The sequence below is a fragment of the Boleophthalmus pectinirostris genome, unplaced genomic scaffold (assembly GCF_026225935.1).
Source record: "Boleophthalmus pectinirostris isolate CB_2022bp ecotype Guang Dong unplaced genomic scaffold, ASM2622593v1 HiC_scaffold_22, whole genome shotgun sequence".
NCBI classification, from domain to species: Eukaryota; Metazoa; Chordata; class Actinopteri; order Gobiiformes; family Gobiidae; genus Boleophthalmus; species Boleophthalmus pectinirostris.
The window spans coordinates 5271542-5294537 of NW_026571190.1; the positions used below are offsets into that span (position 1 = coordinate 5271542).

Genomic DNA, 22996 nt, shown 5'->3' on the forward strand with positions numbered 1-22996 from the left:
TCCCATTGGCTGACGTTTTCGCAGCGAATAATCTGATTGGTTACTCTATGCTGTCAGTGAAAGCACCCGGAAACATTTTTTTCCCCTTGTCTTTAGATCATCTTCAAGTAATAACCTCTTTCTGTCTGTCAGAGTAAATAAATAAGAAATTACAGTAGTTTATTTATTTATAGCTATGCCCACGTCTCCAGTAAAAACGCGGATTCCTCTCACAAGCTTCGGACATCTTGTGACAGAAGTGAAGGTGAGACATGACCTCAGTCGTGCAAGGGACAGTCAATGGTGCAATGTCAAAACTTCTCATAATTTACTGTTTTTGCACTCAATCAAATGCAGCTTAATCGATCTCAGGACTAGGATCTCAGTGCTTCGACTGTTGCTGTGTTATTGAGCCAGACACTTCACCTGAATAGGATGACCAGATTATCAGAATTCAGAACTGGGACACACTGGGGTTGGGATGACTGGTATGAATAAAATTTCTGTACATTTTCTCTATTTGGCTAAACAAATGACAATTTATGCTCCTCTTTACTGATGGCGGGGATCAGATTAGTCAAAAATTGTGACAGTCCTGGTTTAGATCTGATGTAGTCCTGGTTTACTCCTAGTTTAGTCCTGTTTTAGTCCTGGTTTAGTCTTAGTTTATTCCTGGTTTAGTCTTGGTTTAGTCCTGGTTTAGTCTTAGTTTAGTCCTGGTTTAGTCTTGGTTTAATCCTGGTTTAGTCTTGTAGTCCTGGTTTAGTTTAGTCCTGTTTTAGTCCTGGTTTAGTCTTAGTTTATTCCTGGTTTAGTCTTGGTTTAGTCCTGGTTTAGTCTTAGTTTAGTCCTCGTTTAGTCTTGGTTTAATCCTGGTTTAGTCCTGATGTAGTCCTGGTTTACTCTTAGCTTAGTCCTGGTTTAGTCCTGGTTAGTCCTGATATAGTCCTGGTTTAGTCCTGATGTAGTCCTGATTTAGTCCTAGTTTAGTCCTGGTTTTGTCTTAGTTTAGACTTGATGTAGTCCTGATTTAGTCTTAGTTTAGTCTTGGTTTAGTCTTTGTTTAGATCAAATATGTCAAAAATAGGAACACCTAGGACTTTTCTTGTATAAAACTGGGACAAATCAGTGGTGTTGTATAAATCTGCTGGGACAGGGGACACAAGGGTCAACACTGGGACTGTTCTGGGTAAAAGAGGACGTCTGGTCACACTATCAATGATACAATTTCAGACTTCTAATAATTAGCTGTTTTTGCATTCAGTCAAATGCAACTTAAACAATCTCAGGACTGTGCGTTTACTGATGCGTAGGTTGGTGCTTTGACTGTTGTTGTGTCATTGAGCCAGACACTTCACCTTAGTCACTTGTCCTGTATGAAGCACAGTTGTTAGTGGGAGGGGCCGATAAATGAATGAAAAACACAGTAGACCTCTATACTGCCCAGTAGAGCGAGTGAAATAAACTGCAGTTATCTTGATCAAGTAGCTGACAGTTAATTAACATGTTTAATTAATTAAAGGGCTCATATTACACTATTTTCTGTTGTATGTTATAATGTTGTTTCCTCAGTTAACACACACATCCCACATATTGAAGGTGAATTCTTCTCCAAAACATGAAAATAAGCTGTTCCACCTTGTGATGTCATGTGGTCATACAGGACGTGCTGTGTTTTCAAACTTCATACACCTTCACTAGAGTCATCTGGATTACTTCAGCTCTTGAACTGCCAGTCTCTACTGACCTAAAGGTAAAAGGAGCTGTTAACCTGAAAACTACCACTACATGAGATCACAAGGTGGAGAAGAGCATTTTGGGCTTTAGAGTTGTACACAGACTATGACAAGGCTGTTTCAACATTTAAATGCTAAATTTGACTGTCTGGAATTAACAGTGTAGATATCAACAAAGCCTTTCATTTTGGATAGTGGGAATTGTCATTTGAGAGATCTGTAACGTAATTCTGACTAGACAAAACGTTGTCTCTGGCTACTTGCTGTGCCCAATCCGTCCAAAAAGCCTGTCACTGTTAAAATTTGTTATTGTCGTCAATCTAATTTTCAACAAATGTTTCACTAGAGTGCATTAACAAAAAGCCCTTAAGATGCATTTTGGCTCTTACTGATAAATGATCTTTCTGTTAAGAGCTACAGGGGCCATGTGGAAACAGTATACAGATTTTGCAGCGTCATTTCTCCTCATCAAAACTCCAGTTCAAGAAATCTGTAATTTATTTTGACTTGGCACAAAGAAATTTACAGATATCTCCAATTTCAGATATCTCTAATCAAATTCATTACAAGATATCTAATACTTGATAAGAGAAATCTACAACTAAATTATGACTATCTGAAACTCCAGTTAGAGATATCTACAACGTCATTTTAATTAGTTGTAATTCCACTTAGACATCATTTGTCAAAACCTAGTCAAAACTTAATTTAAGATATCTGAAAAGGAGCATGTAGATATCTTCAACTGAGGTGAATTAAATATAATTAACTTAAGTCATGACTAGTAAGAATCAAATTGTAGATATCTCAAACCGGAATTACAGATCTCTATAATTCAGTTGCAGATATCCCATAGGGGCGGCAGTAGCTCAGTTGGTAGAGCATTTGCCCACTGATCTGAAGGTTGGCGGTTCAAATCCAGCTCTCAACATAAAAAAAACCAAAACATCACAGGTTGAGCGGTCAGATCCACTGACCCACAGGTTGGCTGGTGTGATTCCAGCTCCCACAGATGAATGCTGCCGTTGTGTCCTTGGGCAAGACACTTAACCCACCTTGCCCACAGTGTCTGCGTACACTGGTGTATGAATGTTTGTGTGAATGGGTGAGTGGTTCCTTGTTGTAAAGCGCTTTGAGTGCCTTGAAGGTGGAAAAGCGCTATAGAAAAATGTGACCATTTACCAACTCAGTTGTGGATAGATGTCATTTTGAAACCCATGAATGAATGGCAAATGTGACGTCATTTGCCCTGTGAAGAATGACATTGTGGAGATCTACAAATGACAGTTATGGATAGGAAGAATGTTGTTGCGGATATCAGAAGTTTTCTTTTTCACTAGGCAAAACTGAGTCAGAGGTATTTGTAATACATATCCAGCTTAGCGTTTAAATGTTAAAACAGCTTCCCATACACAGATTAATAATAAAAGATAACTCAAACATGTGAATGAAACAAAACACAAATCTGTTTTTATGGAGGTAACAACATTCTAGCATGACTTAAAGCTCATAAGAGTCAATTGTGTATAATACAGCACATGTAATTAAAACCGTTAAGTAGGCCGAGAGAGAAGTAACTTTTTGTAAAGGAGGGGAGGGTCCACCACCTGCTGATTTTCATGATGTTCTACAGCACAGGTGTCAAACATAAGGCCCGGGGGCCAAATCCGGCCCTCCAAGACCTTTAATCTGGCCCTCAGCTGATTTTCTACTAAAATATTTTAAAATATTGTTAATTTTTTGTGGTGTTTATCACAGCAGCGTCTCCAGCGTCTCTGTACGTGGCCCCTCCCACCAGAGCAGCACAAATTAAGACTTGTCTCTTTCCAAACGCTCTTAAAGGACGATCGTTTTGACTGTTGACCGTGACACCCTCATCAGAAAAATGTCCAACATGAGAAAAGTGGAGCCGAGTGCAGGATTTTACAAGAAAAATTGACATATTCCTATTTACATACAAGTTCATGTTAAAACATTGTGTTGAAATTGTATTTTTCTTAAAGTTTCAGGTTGTTCATAATATTATAATATTTTGTAAAAGAGTTCATCAATTAAAAAAGATTTCTGTAATAGATTTGTGTTTCTCTGCACAAATATTTAAACCTATTGTTATTTTTGGGGTTTTTATGCCATGAGTTTTCTGATCCGGCCCCTTTGAGATCAAAGTAGGTTGGATACGGCCCCCGGACCAAAATGAGTTTGACACCCCTGATCTACAGTATGACATTAGACTGATGCATCTCCATGGCGACAAGCAAGCTGCAGGTCATAAAATTGGCCATTTACAGTTTACTATGGTAGGGGTCAGTATAACCAAAAGTAATAATAATCCATAATACAAATATTATATATATTATATTAAAATGCTAGACTACTATGGAATTTACCTGGACGACTGAGGGATTACACGGACATAAGATCACATGGTACTATAATCGATATATTGCACATAATATATTGCTATTTTTAAAGAACCAAATACATTTTAGTAATTATATTTCTTTGTTAAACCACTACCTAGTTTCTTAATCACTGCCTGTGCAAATTAATATGAAATAAATTTATTTTAATCATCGAAACAGTGAATATGTCAAATGTATTGCATAAACAAGTTTCCTTCCACTAGGAAAATTGCTAAAATATACCAAAAATACTCTTGGTTAATGATACAACAACCCACGATAACTATATTGTATCACCAAAAGTTAGTATCATGATATGTCTGTATTTTTATTTATTACTATTACTATTTACTCTAAGTCAGAGTCAGTTTCACATTTGAACAAAGATGAGTAAGTACAAAATCGTGTGACATTATCTCTTTCCAGATCTTTGTTCTGTTACTTTCACATTCAGTATGAGGTCTGTTAAAGCTCGTTAGAGAAGCACTTTGATTAGAGATTGTTATTCTTCTTCTGCCAGCATGACTAAGAAAACACAGCTGGGTAGAGTAGCCAAAAATCTTACTTGCATTACTTCAAAATAATATTACTGAAGTAGAGTAAAAGGTAATTGGGGAATGTGCTGCTCAAGTAAGAGTAACTTAAAGAGTAACTGATCATTTATCATTTCAATTTGATATCAATTTCAATGACAAAACATTAAATAATGCACAAAAGCTGGTATTTTCAAAGGACAGACACAAAAATGAGACAAACAAAGTCATATCTGAAGGAGCTCTGCAAGAAACATAAATGTTCAAATCATTTCAAATTGTCAACATAAAGCTTCTGTCACTCAGAGTGGGAAGAGTATCCAAACTTTTACTCAAGTAACAGTACTGCTATTTCAATAAAAACAAGCGCAATCAGAGATAGAACCTGGTCCCCATGAGGCATCAGTGGGGTCAGTTCATCAGCACAGAAGCAGTTTATGAGGAGTCCAGCCCATATTACATGATCATTATATAAACAATACAATGTGTGTATGTGTACAGGCCCATGAACATTTGTGTGATATTGGTCACACATGAGAATGTCTGTGTTTAATAGTGTGTAACAAAAAATTTTCAGGAGTTGTGTGTATGTTAGTTGTGTGACTGTAGATCAGTGTGTTGTGAATCACCAGGAAAACAAGAAATGAAAATTATTTTCATTCTAATTATAATTTTAACGGCTACACTGAAAGAGAAAGAGCTGTTCTAATTAGTGATTATCTGGAAAACTATTCATATTTGACTATACAAATGCATAGAATTATAAATAGATCATAATTTTTCTGAGATTTTGAGACCCACGCCCGTAGCTCTAGCTCCATCCTTGGCGGAGTTAAGACCAAAAACGCATATTTGACCTTGGTTACCTTGACCTTCAAGTGGGCTTGACCCACATACTAAATTTGGTGACAATCGGTCCATAAATGCCAGAATTATCGCGGGTGGACAGACACACAGACACACACACACAGAGACAGGGTGAATACAAAACCTGGTCAACCCTTCAGGGACCAGGTAATAATATTACTCAAGTAGGAATAAAAGTATGCTGCTAGAAAAGTACAATTTCTTTGAGAGTAAATATAACTGAGCCCTACTCACTTCTGAAGGAAATTTTAACAATCTAAACGGAACAATAGCAACTGTGTGTGTATTTTTTTGCATTTCAGAGACAGCTGTTCGGGATCGAGCCTCCTACGTCGCTGGAACTCACTGGCTGGAGGAAATACTTCAACAGCTACACAGCGCTGGGACGACGGAATGTATGTACTGTCAAATATTATAACTATAAGACTTTAGATGTTCAGTCCATCAGTCGATCAGAATGTCATTTTCTTTTGATAATAAGGATTTATTTGGGACAGCAGCAGAAAGGAGAAGTGAGTGTGTGAGTTGGGTGAGACCCGAGACACCATATTGCCAATCAACTCACATTTTCTTCGCTATCGGTACACATCCACTGCTCCGTACTCACTTCGTTGAACAATTTGCAGTATGATGTCTTGAAAATAAGTGATTAAAGATTCCTCAAACCTGCACAAATCACTCCAAATACAACTTTGAGAGGGTAAATGAGAATAGGAAACAACCGGGACATGGTTAAAAGTAGGGATGTAACAGTAACGGGAATATTGTGATATCGTATCGCCAAAAGTCTCACAATAATATCATGAGCTGTCGCAATATATCGAATCACACGTTCCTTTGCTACAGCTTATAAACATTGGGAACTACATATCCCATGATTCATTTCAGTGCAGACAACATGAAGAAATACAGTCAAGCCCAAAATGATTCATACCCCTGACAAATTTTGACTTAATGTTACTTTTATTCAACCAGCACGTTTTTTCTTGATTGGAAATGACACAGGCGTCTCCCAGAAGATAATAAGACAATGTACAAGAGGCATCATTGAGGAATAAAATTATTTCTCAGTTTTTATTTACATTTGAACAAAAAGTGGCTTGTCCAGAATTATTCATACCCTTCTCGATAATCAATAGAAAAGCCTTTATTGACTATTACAGTAATCTAATGCTTCCTATAATTGCTGACCAGTTTTTTGCATGTTTCCACTGGTATTTTTGCCCATTCATCTTTAGCGGTGAGCTCCAGTGCTTTCAGACTGGAGGGTCTCCTCGCCATCACCCTGATCTTTAGCTCCCTCCACACATTCTCAGTTGGATTCAAGTCAGGACTCTAACCCAAGTCCAAGTTCCTCTGCAGCTGCTTGATGTTGTTGTTGAGAATCTTGATCTATTGCTCTTTGTTCATGGTGCTGTTTGCTGTGATTAAACTCTCTGGACCATTGGCTGAAAAAACATCTCCAAAGTATTAGGTTCCCACCATCATGTCTGACAGTGGGGATGGTGTTCTTAGGGTTGAAGGTTTCCCCTTTTTAACGCCAAATCATCAATACATCATTGTGGCCAAACAATTCAATTTTTGTTTCATCTGACCATAAAACAAAAGACCATAAGTCTTCTTCTTTGTCCAGATGAGCATTTGCAAAGGCTAAACGGGCTTTTGTGTGCCTTATCTGGAGAAGTGGCGTCTTCCTTGATCTGCGTCCGTGGAACCCAGCAGTATGTCGTGTCTGTTGGATTGTCTGCCTTGAGATGTCATTACCAGCAGAGCCCAGATTCACCTGGATGGCCTTGGTGGTGATCTGTGGATTCTTTTTCACCTCTCTCACTGTCCTCCTGGCCAGCACAGGTGTCACTTTTGGCTTCCGACCACGTCCTCTGAGATTTTCCACAGTGTGGAACGTCTTGTATTTTTTAATAATACTTTGCACTATCGCCACTGGAGCTTGAAAATATTTCGATATGTTCTTATAGCCCTTTCCTGACTTGTGAGCAGCCACAATACACAGCAGCAGATCTTCAGAGAGCTCCGTTGTCTTAACCATGACTGTTCACAAACCAACTGCTGCTGACCTGCTGTTTTTCACCTGTTCACTTGCTTAAAACAGCTCCTCCCAATGAATCAGCAGAATTAGGAAGTTTTAGAACAGCTTCCCCTGTTTTTAATAGTATAGAACTTTGGATTTTTCCATAGACTCTGACAGTTTACACAGGGTATGAATAACTCTGGACATGCCACTTTTTGTTCAAATGTAAATTAAAGCTGAGAATTTTTTTTTTCCACAACGATGCCTCTTGTATCATCTTATTATCTTCTGGGAGACGCCTGTGTCATTTCCAATCAAGAAAAAACGTGCTGGTTGAATAAAAGTAACTTTAATCAAAATTTGTCAGGAGTATGAATCATTTTGGGCTTGACTATATGTTTTTTATTTGAATTCTTGGGATTATGACGGAAATAATTAGCACCAAAATCTTGTCAAGGTATTTTAAAAGCCAAAATTTTTCCATCAGCCTCTTCAAAATATCGCTTTAAATATCGTACCGTGAGATTCATATCGTGATAATATTGTACTGTGAGATTTGGATATCGTTACATCCCTAGTTAAAAGGTCTAAAAAGTCGCTTTGAAATGTGTTTGCCTAATATACTGAAGTTGTTTTTTTTGATAGTGAAAGTACTTTTTGTTTTCAACTTATTGTGCAAAATTGTCTTACTGTAACTTTCAACATACTTCTTGAATGTTACACCATGGAACTGCTCTTCTCTTGAAAAGGGAAATAAATAACTACAATCACTTCTGTTGTCTAACCATTTCCAAGGAAGAGCTATAAATATACGATAAATCACTGCTGTAAAAGTACATATATTAAATGTGTAAACCGTGTCATGTTTTGCAGTGCGTCTTGGCCACGTACGGCATCCTGGTCGCCACGGCAACGGTGTACGTGATGCATAGGCGAAACAGTCAAGAGAAGAAGACACAGCCCGCAGTCTGATGAAAGAAGATGTGCCGGCATGAAGAAGACATTGACACTAAACATGGACATACACGCAATAGAATAATCTTAATAAATCTGAATTTTTTTCCTGAACTTTTTTGCTCGTATTTGCATAGGTTGGTCACGTATTTGGCTGCAGTAAATATTCTCACCACCAGATGTCTGTATTTGTTTCATAAAGAAGCTGCTTAGATGAGTTCTGACTGTGTTCATTCTTAAAAACATTTGTCTAATTAAGAGATTTTATTTTCTTTTGCAATGGAACCTGCCTGGACGACAAAGGGACGACGCGGACATCTTTATTCCGGATGAGTCGTTTCATTTTCATTTGAGGTTTTCGTTCAAAAAGAAAGCACTGGAATTTGATGCATGATAATGTGTGGTTTAATTTCTTAGACCACATCTGAGCATATGTGTCAAACCACAAAATGTTATGTTTGCAAAGTGAAACAGTAACATGTGAAGGCGTACACAAAGTATACAAGCAGGTAAACCGTCACACAATGAAAATGGTGCATAAATCTTGCATACATATAATTATGTTTTGAATGCCTCTGGGTTGTATAACTTTGAGATTTTGTCCTACTTTAAAAATGAAAATGGTGCAGTGCAATTAAAGAGACATAAACATAAACAGTCTGGGCTCCGGATACAAGTTAGACATGCTCAAATCAAAATAAGACTTCGAAAATATATAGCGATATCAATTGCAATGGTCATTTATTTTCAGGGTGTTTATCCAATCAGAAAGCAGCTTCACATGAGTCTTTCATTTGTGTTGCCAGTTTCAAAGCTGAAATCCAGTGAGTTTAAACCTAAAATGTCTCTGATCTGAATGGTCACGTCCTAAACCCCAGCACCTACAGACAATCATGAGTCAGTGCTAGTGCAGCTTCTGCCGGTCAGGGAGGGAATTCTGGAGGTTCTGAGCTTCACATGAGGCCTGAACATAAAAAGAGAATGAGGTAAACTTGTTCGTGTCCAGTGTGTGCAGTTAAGGCTCTGGGATTTGTGATTATAGTACCTTAAAAACTGTAAGAGCAAACAGTTCCTTTAATTAATACTCATAGGTTCTAATTCAGTTATATCATTATTTGGTGGTATTATTAAACCAAACAAAAGTGAACAAAATGTTTTTTAGAAAGCAGCGCTCTGAATCCCAGTGGAATAGTGCAGCTGGAACATGAGCTATTTTGGCGACACTTTGTGGTAAAGCTTAAAATTACATCTTCACGCTTCAACCGTAATTTTACAGCCTACTTTATGATTCCAACAAATAGAAGTTTTTTTTATTTGTTTTTTATGATGATGTTCCCTCAACTAACCTAATAATATAGCCTAACTTATTCATTGATAGCTAATACCAAGTTTCAGTAACAGTAATAGTTCATGCCAAAAGTTCTGTGCCTATAAATGCGAGTGCTTTTAAATAATAAATGACAATTGAGCCACAGAAACGCATAAGAACAATTATACTGCAGAAAAGTGCAGCGCTTCCAGTATGTCACGTGACTTATAGGAAAGCTCCGTGCTTATTTTGAAAGTGAAAGTAAATCGGACCCTCACCTGACAGGAGGGGGTAGGGAGGCTTCTGTCCGCACATGCTCAGAAACCAAATCACGTGTCTCCTCCTCCTGATAAACACGTTATGTTCAAATCCAAAACGAAAGTATGAAGACAGAAATGTTATGATTGATAGACTGTGCCGGCCGGGCAAGAGCGGACTCCTCTTCCCCCAAAACAGTTCACCACACTTCGCCTCAGTAGCCCAAGTAAGTCAAACTAATTTTATTAATTTAAGTTAATGCATTGCTCCGGTACGCACAGTTTGGCACAGCACAAGCGCGCGTCACCTGTTGCGTGCGTAATATAACGTAGCTTTAAAAAGTGTTTGCATTCATTCATGTGTTTCAGTCTGACTTTTGAGCGTGTTTTCATGACATTAACCTTTTTGCCGGTCACTGTCAGTTTCAGGGACCACTTACGCACGGTTACGCAAATGTGTTTATGCAATTTATAAAAAGAAAAACTTTGATCCAGTTGTCAGAATTGTATTTTTCCTTTGCTATGAATCATACCTGAACGACTCATGGTTTACACAGAGAAATGATATTCAATTCAATTCAAAGTAAGTAAAGTATTTATGTTTGATTTGTAGCACGATGAAGGCTTTAAACTGGATTGAAAACAGCCAATAGCGATGAGACGTTCGCGAACCGTGAACCGTGAACCGGGACCTGATCAATTCTGTTAAAAGAATCAAATCTTTTTTTCTTTTAAATGTGTATGCATTTTTATACTATTATAGTTTTGCGCTGAACCATCTCCAAGAATGAGCACAGAGGCAGAACAAGCGGCACGACTGAGAAATTCCTGCACAAAAAAAGCATAATTTGTTTTTCTCCAGTTCGTTTTTTAGTGTTAAAAGTGCAACATTTTATCTAGATTTCCATCATTAAGGATTGTAACTATAACTAGAACAAGGAAAGCACATGCATTCACTTTGCTTGAACTATTTTAAAATGACCTTGTGATTATTTTGCAGATAAAATGAGTTCTGTAATGCAAATTCTGTAAATAGAAGCTTACAAGAGCCAGTACTTTGAACGGCTCTTTGAAGTGATAGGATCCGAATGAGTCAGAACCACAAAGGAGCCAAAAGTCTAGTCAGGAATAGCAAACAGGGAATTTGCATGCAGGGAAGTCGACTTAATCCACAGGAGCAAGTTTGAGTATTTAAAATAACTCCAAACCTGCAGAATTCATTTATTTGCATTCATATTTATTAAATATGTATGTAAATTTACTGAAAATATGTTGAAGTGAAAATTAAAGCAGCAGCAAAGTAAGTAAAGGTTAAAACTTTGCATAAAAATAAATAAAAATTAATTTATATATTGAACATATATTGGTGGAATGTAATAATGTAAAAGTAGTTAAAGTACTGCACTACTTTAACTATCTGTACTGATACTTTTACTTTTGCTTCACTTCATTTGAGCACAGGTGTGTGTTCTTTCCACTCCATTACACTTTCGAACAGGACTGAAAAGTAAAAGTGTGTTTTTTCTTGTAGTTTGAACACATTTGCAGCTCGAGCAAACAAAAATATACAAATAAAAACTTTGAAATTCAAAATTCAATTCAAATTTCTTTCAAAATCACTACGTTCGAAGCTTCGTTAGACCTCAAAAACATTTACTTTTTACTCCTGAAGTACATTTTTAAGCACAAACTTTGATTTAAGTTGATTTTTTTCATGTCATGTCATACTTTTATTTTTACTTGAGTATTCTTTTGCACGTGTCTGTACTTTTACTTAAGTAACAAAAAAGTGGTACTGAATGCTTTAAAATTCATAACACATGTCTTTAGAATCTTCCTGTATTCAAGTTTTGTCAGCTAAAAGAAAATAAACTGCCCAGTCTTTCCTTAACCAGATTAAACATATTACTGATAGAGAAATGTTTTCTGTATGAGACACTGCTGCCTTCAATTATGTCCACCTACTGTTAGTGTCATATTGTTTAGACCTGGTTTAGTCCTGGTTTTATTGGCCCGAGCCAGTAACGAAGTAACTAGTAACTGGCCAGAGTGACCCGACTCAACAGCGCCACCTAGAATTGGACCCCTATGGGAGTAGGGACAAGCAAAGTTTGTCGCAGGGAAACGAAATTCGGAACAGTGATAGAGAACAATGAGACAAGCCAAAAGATGAATTGGAGCATGACCCTATGACGAACAGGAAGTCGGCCATATTGGATCAAACATTCGGCGCCGTTTTGACTTGGGTGTCTACAAAAAGATTCAAGTCCCCGGGGTTTGGTCCAAATGAGCTCAAATTTGACATGTCACATCTACAGACATGAACTCACACTTTTTGGGATACTCCTTACAGTTCGCCCGTAGCACGCCGGCGAATAACGCCTTCATTTCCTGTTTTTTCGGTGACCTGTCACGGCCACAGGCATTGGCCTAGAGAACTCAAATTCAAATCACAATTGTGTGATCCAGGTCTGAATGTAATGAAATATGAAATTTAATAAAAGTGAACTCTATAGCGCCCCCTAGCATAGACGTGAAACGTCAACATTATCGGATTTGTACCAAATTCGGGGATTAAATTCTATGCATGATGACAAGCAAAAAAGTTTCTTATGGACATGGGGTCTTTTTCACAGTTGGCCAGCAGGGGCGCAAAGACTCCCCCAACAAATAGTTAAAAAATTATTACACAGACAGGCTTAGTCCGATCGTGCTGAAATTTGAATCATCAATGCCTGATCACGTCCTGAATATAATAAACTATAAAACATATGAAAAGTGAACTCTATAGTGCCTGGTCCTGGTTTAGACCTGGTTTAGTCCTGGTTTAGTCCTGGTTTGACTCAAAATGTGAAAACAGGAAAATACCACCATGTAATCCATTTATTTCAACAAAGTAACTGTAATCCAATTACCACTCACTGAAACAGTAACTGTAACTGAATACAGTTACTCATAATTTATACTCTGATTACATATCTCCAGTACATGTAATCTGTTACTCCCCAACACTGGTCATGTGATCGTATATTTACAGTAACGGAACACACATTCATACAGCTTTAACTTTTTACGATTCGTTTTTATATTTTACAGATTTGAGATGGCATTTTGTTGCTTTTTCTTCCTTTTTTTTTCCACCAGTTGTTGTTTGACCAGTGCAAACTTTAACTCTTACAACAGTGAACTTTACACTTTCGATTCAAATACCATGAAATCAAACTGAAATTGGCAGAAATTGAACGTTTATTTCATGTGCGTGGCTGCGTTGACTTGGTGTTGTCACGGTGCTGAAATTTCCAACTCTGTTTCCAAACTAAGAAACAGACTTGATGCTCAATACCGATTCCGATACCGTGATGAGCTCTGCCTGAAAACATATCCAATTACAGGTTGTTTTATAGCTCAAAAATGCTCAGAAACAGGTATTCTGACTGTGAGCGGGGTGGCCACTCCGCAGATCTGACCTGTAACTTGGTCTAGTTTGGTCTCCGTGAAGATAGAAACATTCCAGACAAAGCGAGAACGTCTTAAAACATTTTAAAACGTTCTACACAATGCATCGCTAATGGATTTCAGGTTCCAAAATAAAACTTTTTAAATATTCAGCGTAAATATTTCAAAATTCTGGGTTTGCTGTGAAAATTTGCGACAAAGATCCAAGACGCCAAAGCCTAAACGGATGATTGTGTGCAAGTGACGAACGGCTGATTCGATTGATTCTCTTCTGGGGGCGGGGCTTATCGTGCAAGAACGAAAGCAATGACATTTTGATTAGAGTAATTCTCACCAGAGTGGTTCCCTAAAGCGTTTCCTGGCTGTTAGTGAGTCAGATCGACTCTTTCCAACATTTTTACAGCAAATTTTACACTTTTGACTATTGAATTTGAAGGCTTGAAAATGTCCTGAAGGTTTATTTTGGAATTTGAAATGAAATGAAATCAAATTTGAAAACGGTGCAATGTGTGGAGAGTTCGTCAAATGCTTTAAGACGTTATTGCTTTGTCTGGAATGAAATTTTATTTTTTTTTACACATAAAATATATACTTCATCAAATAAACTTCAGATTTAAAACAATTTTCACAGTAAAAAAATTCAAAGTGACGTTTAAAGTTCAAAATCTGACGAAACAAATGATCTTCCGTAGGTTATGACTTCTAAAAAATCAATACCTGCTCAAATCGACACTTGCTTTAGTATCGATTAGTATCACATTTCCAATACTTTTGCACCGACACTTTCTGCTTTCCAGCTTTTTCTGGTTCGATACCGATGCGATAGTATGAATTTAGGCATCTGCCGATCCCTGATATCAACCAATACCAGAGCAGAGACCGAAAATATAATTTATTTCCTTTAAAAACAAATGGAAACAAAGATCTTATTTATCACAGAAGTAATTACAGAACAGCTTTGAAAAACATACGAAGATCAATATTACAAGGTGTTTTGGGCCAGTATTGGTGAGTAAATTGTCTAATTACACCAGTTTATATACGAAAATGGGATATTATTTAAATTTTCAGAGTTAAAAAATTCAAAGTGACGTTTAAAGTTCAAAATCTGAGGAAACAAATGATCTTCCATAGGTTATGACTTGAGCCCGACCCATGTATCGGTTGGCCGATCGGTCGATATGAGCAGATAGCCGATATACTTGCTGATAGGGGCCGATATTTCATGTGGGCATGTTATATGTCGTTATAAAGCTTAGACTCTCTACATTATGTTCATTTAATCCAATTTACAGACAGATAAATGTCCAGATATGTGGTTCCACATCAGTATTTATCTGCGGAGTCATTTATCTGTGTGTGTCCGTACTGTCCCTGAACACACCACAGAGTCGCGTGTGTTTGTTTACACTTGCAGGCATAGATCCATGTGCAACACTGAGATTATTTTCTTTTTATGGACAATCGGTTTGAGTCTGGACTAAAAAGACATTTATTAGTGCAGACTTGTGATGTGGGAGGAGCCTGTGTGAGGCTGAGTGTTGGAAATATGTCGACTTTGAAGCTAGTTTTGGTTCGTTCTGATAGGTTAGAGATTAGCTGCTGTCGCTCTCGCACATAAACAGGCTGTTTTCTATTGGTCTATTGAAAAGTGACTATGTTTCCCGTATATTTGTTACTGGAGCTGCATTGATATGTAAATGAGCTGTGAATAGACGTGTGAATGATGACATTTGCACATATAATTAATTACTGCGGCGTGAAGCATTTATGGCTAAAGGCTAATAGCGATTGTTTATTTACTCGCTAGTAGTGATGAGTCGGTCGCGAACTAAGCGGCTCTTAGAGCCGGCTCTTTGAAGCGAACGACGGGAGCCTGATCCTTATTGGGAGTCGTGTTTTCTCTTTCTCTTTTTTTCTCTTCACGTGGCGTACAGACTTGTGGTAGTTTGACAGCGGCAGCGGCTCAAAACGAAACACTTTTCAAAAATCTATGTGTGCATAGGATAAAAAAAAAGTGCATATATATATATATATATATATATATATATATATATATATATATATATATATATATATCTATTTTTTTTCAGCATAAAATAAATAAACCAGGACTAATCTTGGGGTCGAGAGAGGGAGAGAGATAGAGACCGAGTCCCGACACTGAGTCCTGGTTCAGTTCTGGTTTAGACCTGCTTTAGACCTGCTTTAGACCTGCTTGACCTATGACATATCATGAAAGAGGCAGAATAACAATAAATGTTGCCTAAATAAACCCACTTTAAAATCCACAAGAGCCAAACGTAAGTTTTTTAAACAATTCAAGACTTACAGTAAATTTTTTCATCACTAAATATATCGGTGATTATATCGGCTATCGGCAGCTCCAACTCCCATTATATCAGTATCATATCGGCCATAACAAAATCCATATCAGTCGGGCTCTAGTTATGACTTCTAAAAAAATCTATACCTGCTCAAATCGACACTTGCTTTAGTATCGATTAGTACCAGATTTCCAATACTTTTGCACCAACGCACCAACGTTTTGGGTCAGTATTGGTGAGTAAATTGTCTAATTACACCACTTTATATATACGAAAAAGGGATATTGTGTAACAGTTGCAGATTCTCCGTGTACAGAAGACAGGACGCAGTGTGGAGTCAGTCCACTTTATTCCTGGAACATATAAATACTCTATTAATATGTCTGTGCGTATCAGCACCAGCTCCCCTCCTCTGCAGTTTCCAACGTGCTACTCAGAGGGCAGATTACACGTACAGACCGGCTCATTTATGTAAATCATGTATGAACAACAAAATTATTTCAAATCCAGTGCAGTGGTGCAGCTATCCGAAGAAACAAATGCACAATTCACACCCTTCACTAAAATAAAACCAAATAAAACATACCTGTGACATTTAAATACTCAGTGTTGGGAAGGTGACTTTTAAAATGTATTCCCCTACAGATTACAGATTACAGATTACATACCCCAAAATGTAGTTTGTAACATAATCCATTAAATTACTTAAAGTGAGTAATGTAATCTGAATACTTTGGATTACTTGATTTGCTGTAGAGAAGCAAAGACGAGGAAATCTTCACATAAGATGTTTTGTCTGATAAAAGAAAATGAAAAGCCCAGTGTTTCTGCTGCCTTAAATTATGTCCACCCGACAGTTTGGTGTCATATTGTTTATTTAAAAAAAAAAAAAAAACTTTCAGTACAAACATAAAGGCGCCAGCCCAGTAAAAATCAGTAATATTTGATGTTTTTTACTCAAAATGATGCAGAATCTGATTATTAACAGTAATGTTAAATCCTAATTTAGTCCTGTTTTAGTCCTGGTTTAGTCCTGGTTTAGACCTGGTTTAGACCTGGTTTAGACCTGGTTTAGTCCTGGTTAATTTCTGGCAATGAATGGAATTACTGAAATAAAAAAAAATAAAAAAGGAATATAGTCCAAAATGTGAAAACAGGTAAATACCGCCGTGTAATCCATTTATTTCAACAAAGTAACTGTAATCCAATTACCACTCACTGAAACAGTAACTGTAACTGAATACAGTTACTCATAATTTGTACTCTGATTACGTAACTCCGGTACATGTAATCTGTTACTCCCCAACACTGTAATTACTCTCTATTAATATGTCTCTACGTATCAGCAAATTTTTACAATACAAATAAAATACACAAAACTCAAAACCAGCGCACCACAACACATTCACTACATGTAAAAAGTTAGCTTATCAATATGTGTTCTTGTATTTTTGCTAAACGGACGCTGTTTTTGTGAAATATATTCACCGTCTGCAGTTTCCAATGTGCCACTGAGAGGGGAAATTGAACTACCAAAATAAAATACACAAAATAAAATGATAAAATTATTATTAAACATATTATTGTCATGTTGTATATCATGTTATTATTAAACATGAAATACAAATTAAAAAAATAGTAACATGTGCATTTTTAACTCCGTTACATTGGCTCAACCGATATTCTGGGACCAATATTGGATCCATCAAAAAATGGTTCGATATTGGCGGCGATTTCCATTCCCAGTATTTTGTCAGTGCATTTCTACTCTTGACACCGTTTCACTGAACTAAACAATGCTTTTTTGTTCACTTTCAGCTGAATTGTGACGACAGCTGTCCCTCCATGTCCTGGACCTCTGCCCGTTTGATCGCAGTCTCCAGCTTTTGTTGTCCGAACATGAAACCTCCTTACGGAATACCAGGGAACTGACATCCATGCGCCTTCCCAACCACCATGGAGGATGTCCCGGAGCGGGGAGGAGGAAGGCGCACCGTGGAGGGTCAGGCGGACAACGTCGGACCGCTCTAGGATGCTCACTGCGGATCTGACAGGAAGACAAAAGCCAAACACTGGAACACAAAGAGGAGAGGCAGGGACTATTTTACAGAGAGAAAACACGGCGGAAGAACGCGTGAGTGTACAGGTGGGTAAAATCCAATCTGCTTTATTTCTATAGTGCATTTCACAAATAAACAGTTTCCAAAGTGCTGCACAAATACATAATAATAACAACAATAAAAGATGATAAAATAAACTACTAAAATAATACTTAAAATAATAAAACCAATAAAATAAAATAAGAACAAAATTATAGAATAGAAATAAATAAACCAATAAATAAATTAAATCAATAAAAAACACATAAAAATAAATAAAAGACAGAGAGGAGCACACAACTCACGCGGTGTTAAAAGCCAGAGAATAAAAGTAAGACGAGACTTAAAACTCTCCACTGTGGGGGCTGTTGGGCAGAACGTTCCAGAGCTTAAACCGCTGTCACACCTTGACGATTTAGCCAGCGTATGCCCACGTATGAACAATTTGGCAAATACGCTGATGTACGTCGGATAAGTTCTAGGTAAGTATTGTATAAGTTCTGAGCACGCTGAAGCACGCTGGCATACGGCCACATACGGCAAGGTCGTCGAAAAATTTTGAGCATGCTGAAAATTTCTCGTATGTCAGCGTATGTTTATACGTCCTGCAGACACGGGCCATAAGTTGTTGGTAAGTTATGTGATCGTTGACACGCGTTAATTGTAAGTTTCTCATAAGTCCAAATACGTTGAGAAAATGTCTAGCGCACACATAACTTATGAGTAACGTGTTTTGAACCTATGTGTAACTTATATAGAACTTATCTCCAACGCATATTGACGTATGCAGACGTATTTGACATGTTCCAGATGACCGCAGAACTTACTGAACGTGTTTCTAACTTGTAGCTACCGTATAATGGTGTATTAGCAGTGTTTAGGAGAATCGGTATAAAAATGGGGAGGAAACCGTCAGTTCTCCTCCAGACTTTGTGCTCCCATGTATCATATGAGCCGATGCAAAACACTTGATCAGAGAATACTTCGGCCACAGAGGATATCAGACAGTGGGAAAATGTCCTCACTGAGAGCCGTAGGAAACAGTCATTTGCATTAAAAAAAAGAAAAGAAAAAAAGAGCGTCATGTAGGCGATCTGCGGAGAACACCATACACCCTAACCGATCAATTCATTACGCCAGCTCAATAAGGAGACTTTATTACTCACCCTGTATTATCCATAGAATTTGTCCTCCGCAAATAATGACATCCAGTCGACAAAACCGCGCTATTAATCCATTTGAGTCGTTCTTTGAAAGTAAAAGGCGAGAGTCGCACGTGTGTTTGTTTACGTTCAGCACACGTGTGAAGCTGCAGTTTAGCGATAGTGACTCTACTTCCTGTGGACTTTATCTCCAGTCTTGCACCACATTTCACAAATAATAATAACTCAGTTTTGTCTTGTATCTAACCTAGAAGTGCAGAGCTCTGAGATCTAGAAGTGCAGTGGTGAGTGGTTTTACTGTAGACAGGAAACAGCTGACACGATCAGGCTCACAACTTTACAGCCTGTGGTCCGCAGACAGATCCCGCTGCTCTATAGGCTACCTACCAACCTATCAGTCGATCTGTTGCATTCTGCACCATGTACAGAGAGAGTTTATATATATCATTATATGTGATATATCATATGATATGATTTTAGTTGTCGAGTGGCAGCCTTTTAATAGGTGACGAGACGTGATCGTCAGCGATACGCTGCCGTGCGCTATGCAGAGGTTAGACTGTCATTAGGCATAAGTTGTGGATACTGGCAACATGCTCAGTATTGGTTGGTATAAGTTATATATAAGTTAGCAAGATGTTCTATATAAGTTACTAATACGTTAAGTATACTTCCAAGTTGTTATGAATATGCTGTGTATATGGCCAAAATTGAAAAAAAAAACATCAATGGTTCAGCGTATGCCAGCGTTTTAGGGAAATCCTGGTACGTCGGCATACACTTTCTAAATCGTCAAGGTGTGACAGGGCCTGGTTTTAAGTCTTGGGCACCACAAGCTGGAGCTGGCCCTCGGACCTCAGAGCGCGTGGGGGTATAAATCTGAATGAGGTCCGAGACGTACTGAGGGGCCAGTCCATTCAAAGCTTTAAAAACAAACAATAAAATCTTAAAATGAATTATAAAATTAACAGGAAGCCAGTGCAAAACATCATTTACAAAATAAATAGTTGACACTGCTGATGAAAACATGAGGGCAGGACAATAAGGGACGCAGTTTAAACAACGGAGCCATGGGTGTGGGGTGACCGGATTATCAAAATAAAAAAAACTGGGACAAATAGTTATGCACTCTATGTCAGTACAGTCACATTTTCTTATGCTTTGGTCTTTTTTAAGCAGCTTTTCTGTATTTTACCTAAACAAATGACAGTTTATACCTCTTTTTACTGTTGGCAGGGATCAGACTGGTCAAAAATAGGGACACCCAGGACATTTCTTGTATAAAACTGTTACAAATCACTGGTTTTGTATAAATCTGTTGGGACAGGGGACACAGGACTCAAAACTGAGACTGTCCGGGACATCTGAACACACTATATGGTTGTGGGGTTTAGTTGCAACGAGCTACAGTATCATATTAGCGTAAAATATTGAAATTAATATTTACTTTTACAATTCTCTTGTGAGATTTAAGCCATGTTATAATGTTGTTACCTTGTCAAAAATATGGAGTTGTGTTTCGTTTCATTCACATGTTTGAGTAACTCTGCATTATTATTAGTCTGTCTACATCTCCAAAGCTCCAAGTTAACAGCTACTTTTGACCTTTAGTTCAGTAAATTGCCATTTCCAGGACTGAAATTATCCAAATGATTCTAGGAAAGGTGTGTGAAGTTTAATAACAGTGTTGGACATCCTGTGTGATTATGTGACATCACAAGGTGGACCAGTTTTTTCAGTTTGAGAGAAGAACTCAGGCCAAATCTGCAGGGTTTTTGAGTTAAACGTGTGATCGAAACAAAACACAACTCCAGTACACAACATAATCACATTACACAACCTAATCTGGGATCTTTAAAACAGGACCATCACAGGAAACCGATTTTTGCAATCATATGAAACAGAATGTGGTCAGGAATATACATGTAGTACAATCAAACACGAGTAGGTACTTCTAGTACTACTACCAATAATAAAGCCTTGAAATTGAAGTTGAGGAAGGTTGACAAATTTTAAAAAGTATTTTTCTAACACGGGTACCATGTAATCTTTCTGCACTTTCATAGTTATTTGAACAATACCTGTCGTAAGACTATATAAGTACATTTAAATCTAACAAATAATTATGAACAGTGTTGGGGAGTAACAGATTACATGTACCGGAGTCACATAATCAGAGTACAAATTATGAGTAACTGTATTCAGTTACAGTTACTGTTTCAGTGAGTGGTATTTGGATTACAGTTACTTTGCTGAAATAAATGGATTACATGGCGGTATTTTTCAGTTTTCACATTTGGGGTTATATCCCTTTTTTCTTTTCTTTGGTAATTCCACTCATTGCCGGACACAAAACCAGGTCTAAACCAGGTCCAAACCAGGTCCAAACCAGGTCCAAACCAGGACTAAACCAGGACTAAAACCAGGTTTAAACCAGGTCTAAGCCAGGACTAAACCAGGACTAAAACCAGGTCTAAACCAGGACTAAAACCAGGTCTAAACCAGGTCTAAACCAGGACTAAAACCAGGTCTAAACCAGGTCTAAACCAGGACTAAAGCCAGGACTAAACCAGGACTAAAGCCAGGACTAAACCAGGTCTAAACCAGGACTAAAACCAGAACTAAACCAGGTCTAAACCAGGACTAAACCAGGACTAAAACCAGGAATAAACCAGGACTAAACCAGGTCTAAACCAGGACTAAACCAGGACTAAAACCAGGAATAAACCAGGACTAAACCAGGACTAAACCAGGTCTAAAACCAGGACTAACATGAACAATACATGTCATGAGCCCATATAAGTCCATTTAAATCAAACAAATAATGATGCAATATGTGTTTGTCTGTTGTCCTCTAGTTGCCAAACATTCAGCTGGAGCTACACAAGTGGAACGTCGAGCCAGAGAGCGCAGAGGAACTCAACTGGAAACAGGTACGAGCACACACCATCAGGAGAAGACAGGGCAGATGCAAACCAGATCAGTTGAAAAGACGGTAAACTGGAAATTCGACTTTTTGGAGAGTTCTACCATCCCATGCCATCCCTGCGTGTTTGAGTCATCTCTACCGGTCTCTATTCAAACTCCTCCTTATTTTATTGACTGGCGTGTGTAATTATCAAGGTTCGTGACAAGCTGGCTTGTTCCTCTTGTTCAAAATGAAAGTGAAACATACTAAACATGATACATTCATTTCGGTGACAATAGTATTTTTAAAACAGTAAAAGGTACATACAGAAAAATCCCGCACACCGTCTTACTTGCAAACTGTGAAATTTATTAGGACAAACCGTGCAACGTTTTGGCACTAGGCCTTCGTCAGGCAAACCAGTAAAAGGTAACATGGTGATCGAAATACAGTATGTTATGTGTTAGCCGTTAATACCTTATAGAAGTACTAAGTAATACTAAATTTTTTACGTATTTTTCGGACTACAAGAGTATAAGTCGCACCAGCCAAAAAATGCGTCATGAAAAAGAAAAAAACATACCGTATTTTCCGCACTATTAGTCGCTCTGGATTATAAGACGCACTGTCATTAAATGGTCTATTTTCGAACTTTTTTCACAAATAAACTGCACCGGACTTTAAAGGAAACACAACAGTTGGATGGGTGAGTGGTTTTGTTTGTTTGTGGCGTTCACGGTGACTCTGGGCTTTGTTCAGTTGTGGCGTGTAGGGAGGGTGTGTCTGGGACCAACGGATTGTCGGCGTGTTCACAGTGACTCAGTTGTTCAGTTGTGTCTAGAAGTGGCACATTGCACTCGCTTTTTCGGTTTGTTCCTCCGTTCCGTTCCTCGTCGGTGTGGAGTGATGAGTGTGTCTGTAGGTGTTTTTCGCTGTGCGGTCGCTGTCTGCTCCCTGTGTGTTTGCGTGCACTGCTG

At 37.9% G+C, this 22996-nt stretch overlaps 2 protein-coding genes across 2 annotated transcripts in view; both read left to right on the forward strand.

The window, feature by feature from the left end:
- The first annotated feature begins 61 nt into the window (after positions 1–61).
- LOC110153541 (ATP synthase membrane subunit K, mitochondrial-like) lies at positions 62–8717 on the forward strand. The gene is made up of 3 exons (XM_020917448.2): positions 62–244; positions 5820–5912; positions 8420–8717. Exons 1-3 carry the CDS (start codon positions 176–178, stop codon positions 8516–8518), a joined length of 261 nt encoding a protein of 86 aa, XP_020773107.2. The 5' UTR covers positions 62–175; the 3' UTR covers positions 8519–8717.
- A 1421-nt stretch (positions 8718–10138) lies between these two features.
- The window catches only part of LOC110153535 (suppressor of cytokine signaling 1-like), a 32745-nt gene continuing 19887 nt past the window's right edge, over positions 10139–22996 (forward strand). The window contains exons 1-3 of the mRNA XM_020917441.2: positions 10139–10293; positions 17668–17995; positions 21970–22044. Coding sequence (XP_020773100.1) covers positions 17813–17995; positions 21970–22044 — 258 coding nt within the window. The 5' untranslated portion in view covers positions 10139–10293; positions 17668–17812. The remainder of the gene's footprint in view (positions 10294–17667; positions 17996–21969; positions 22045–22996) is intronic.

Bases quoted from the DNA above. Each gene is read 5' to 3' on its own strand.
- LOC110153541 (XM_020917448.2), top strand. From the start codon at position 176: ATGCCCACGTCTCCAGTAAAAACGCGGATTCCTCTCACAAGCTTCGGA. The intron at 245-5,819 runs GTGAGACATGAC...TTTGCATTTCAG, and splicing joins ATCTTGTGACAGAAGTGAAG to AGACAGCTGTTCGGGATCGA. The intron at 5,913-8,419 runs GTATGTACTGTC...CATGTTTTGCAG, and splicing joins CAGCGCTGGGACGACGGAAT to TGCGTCTTGGCCACGTACGG.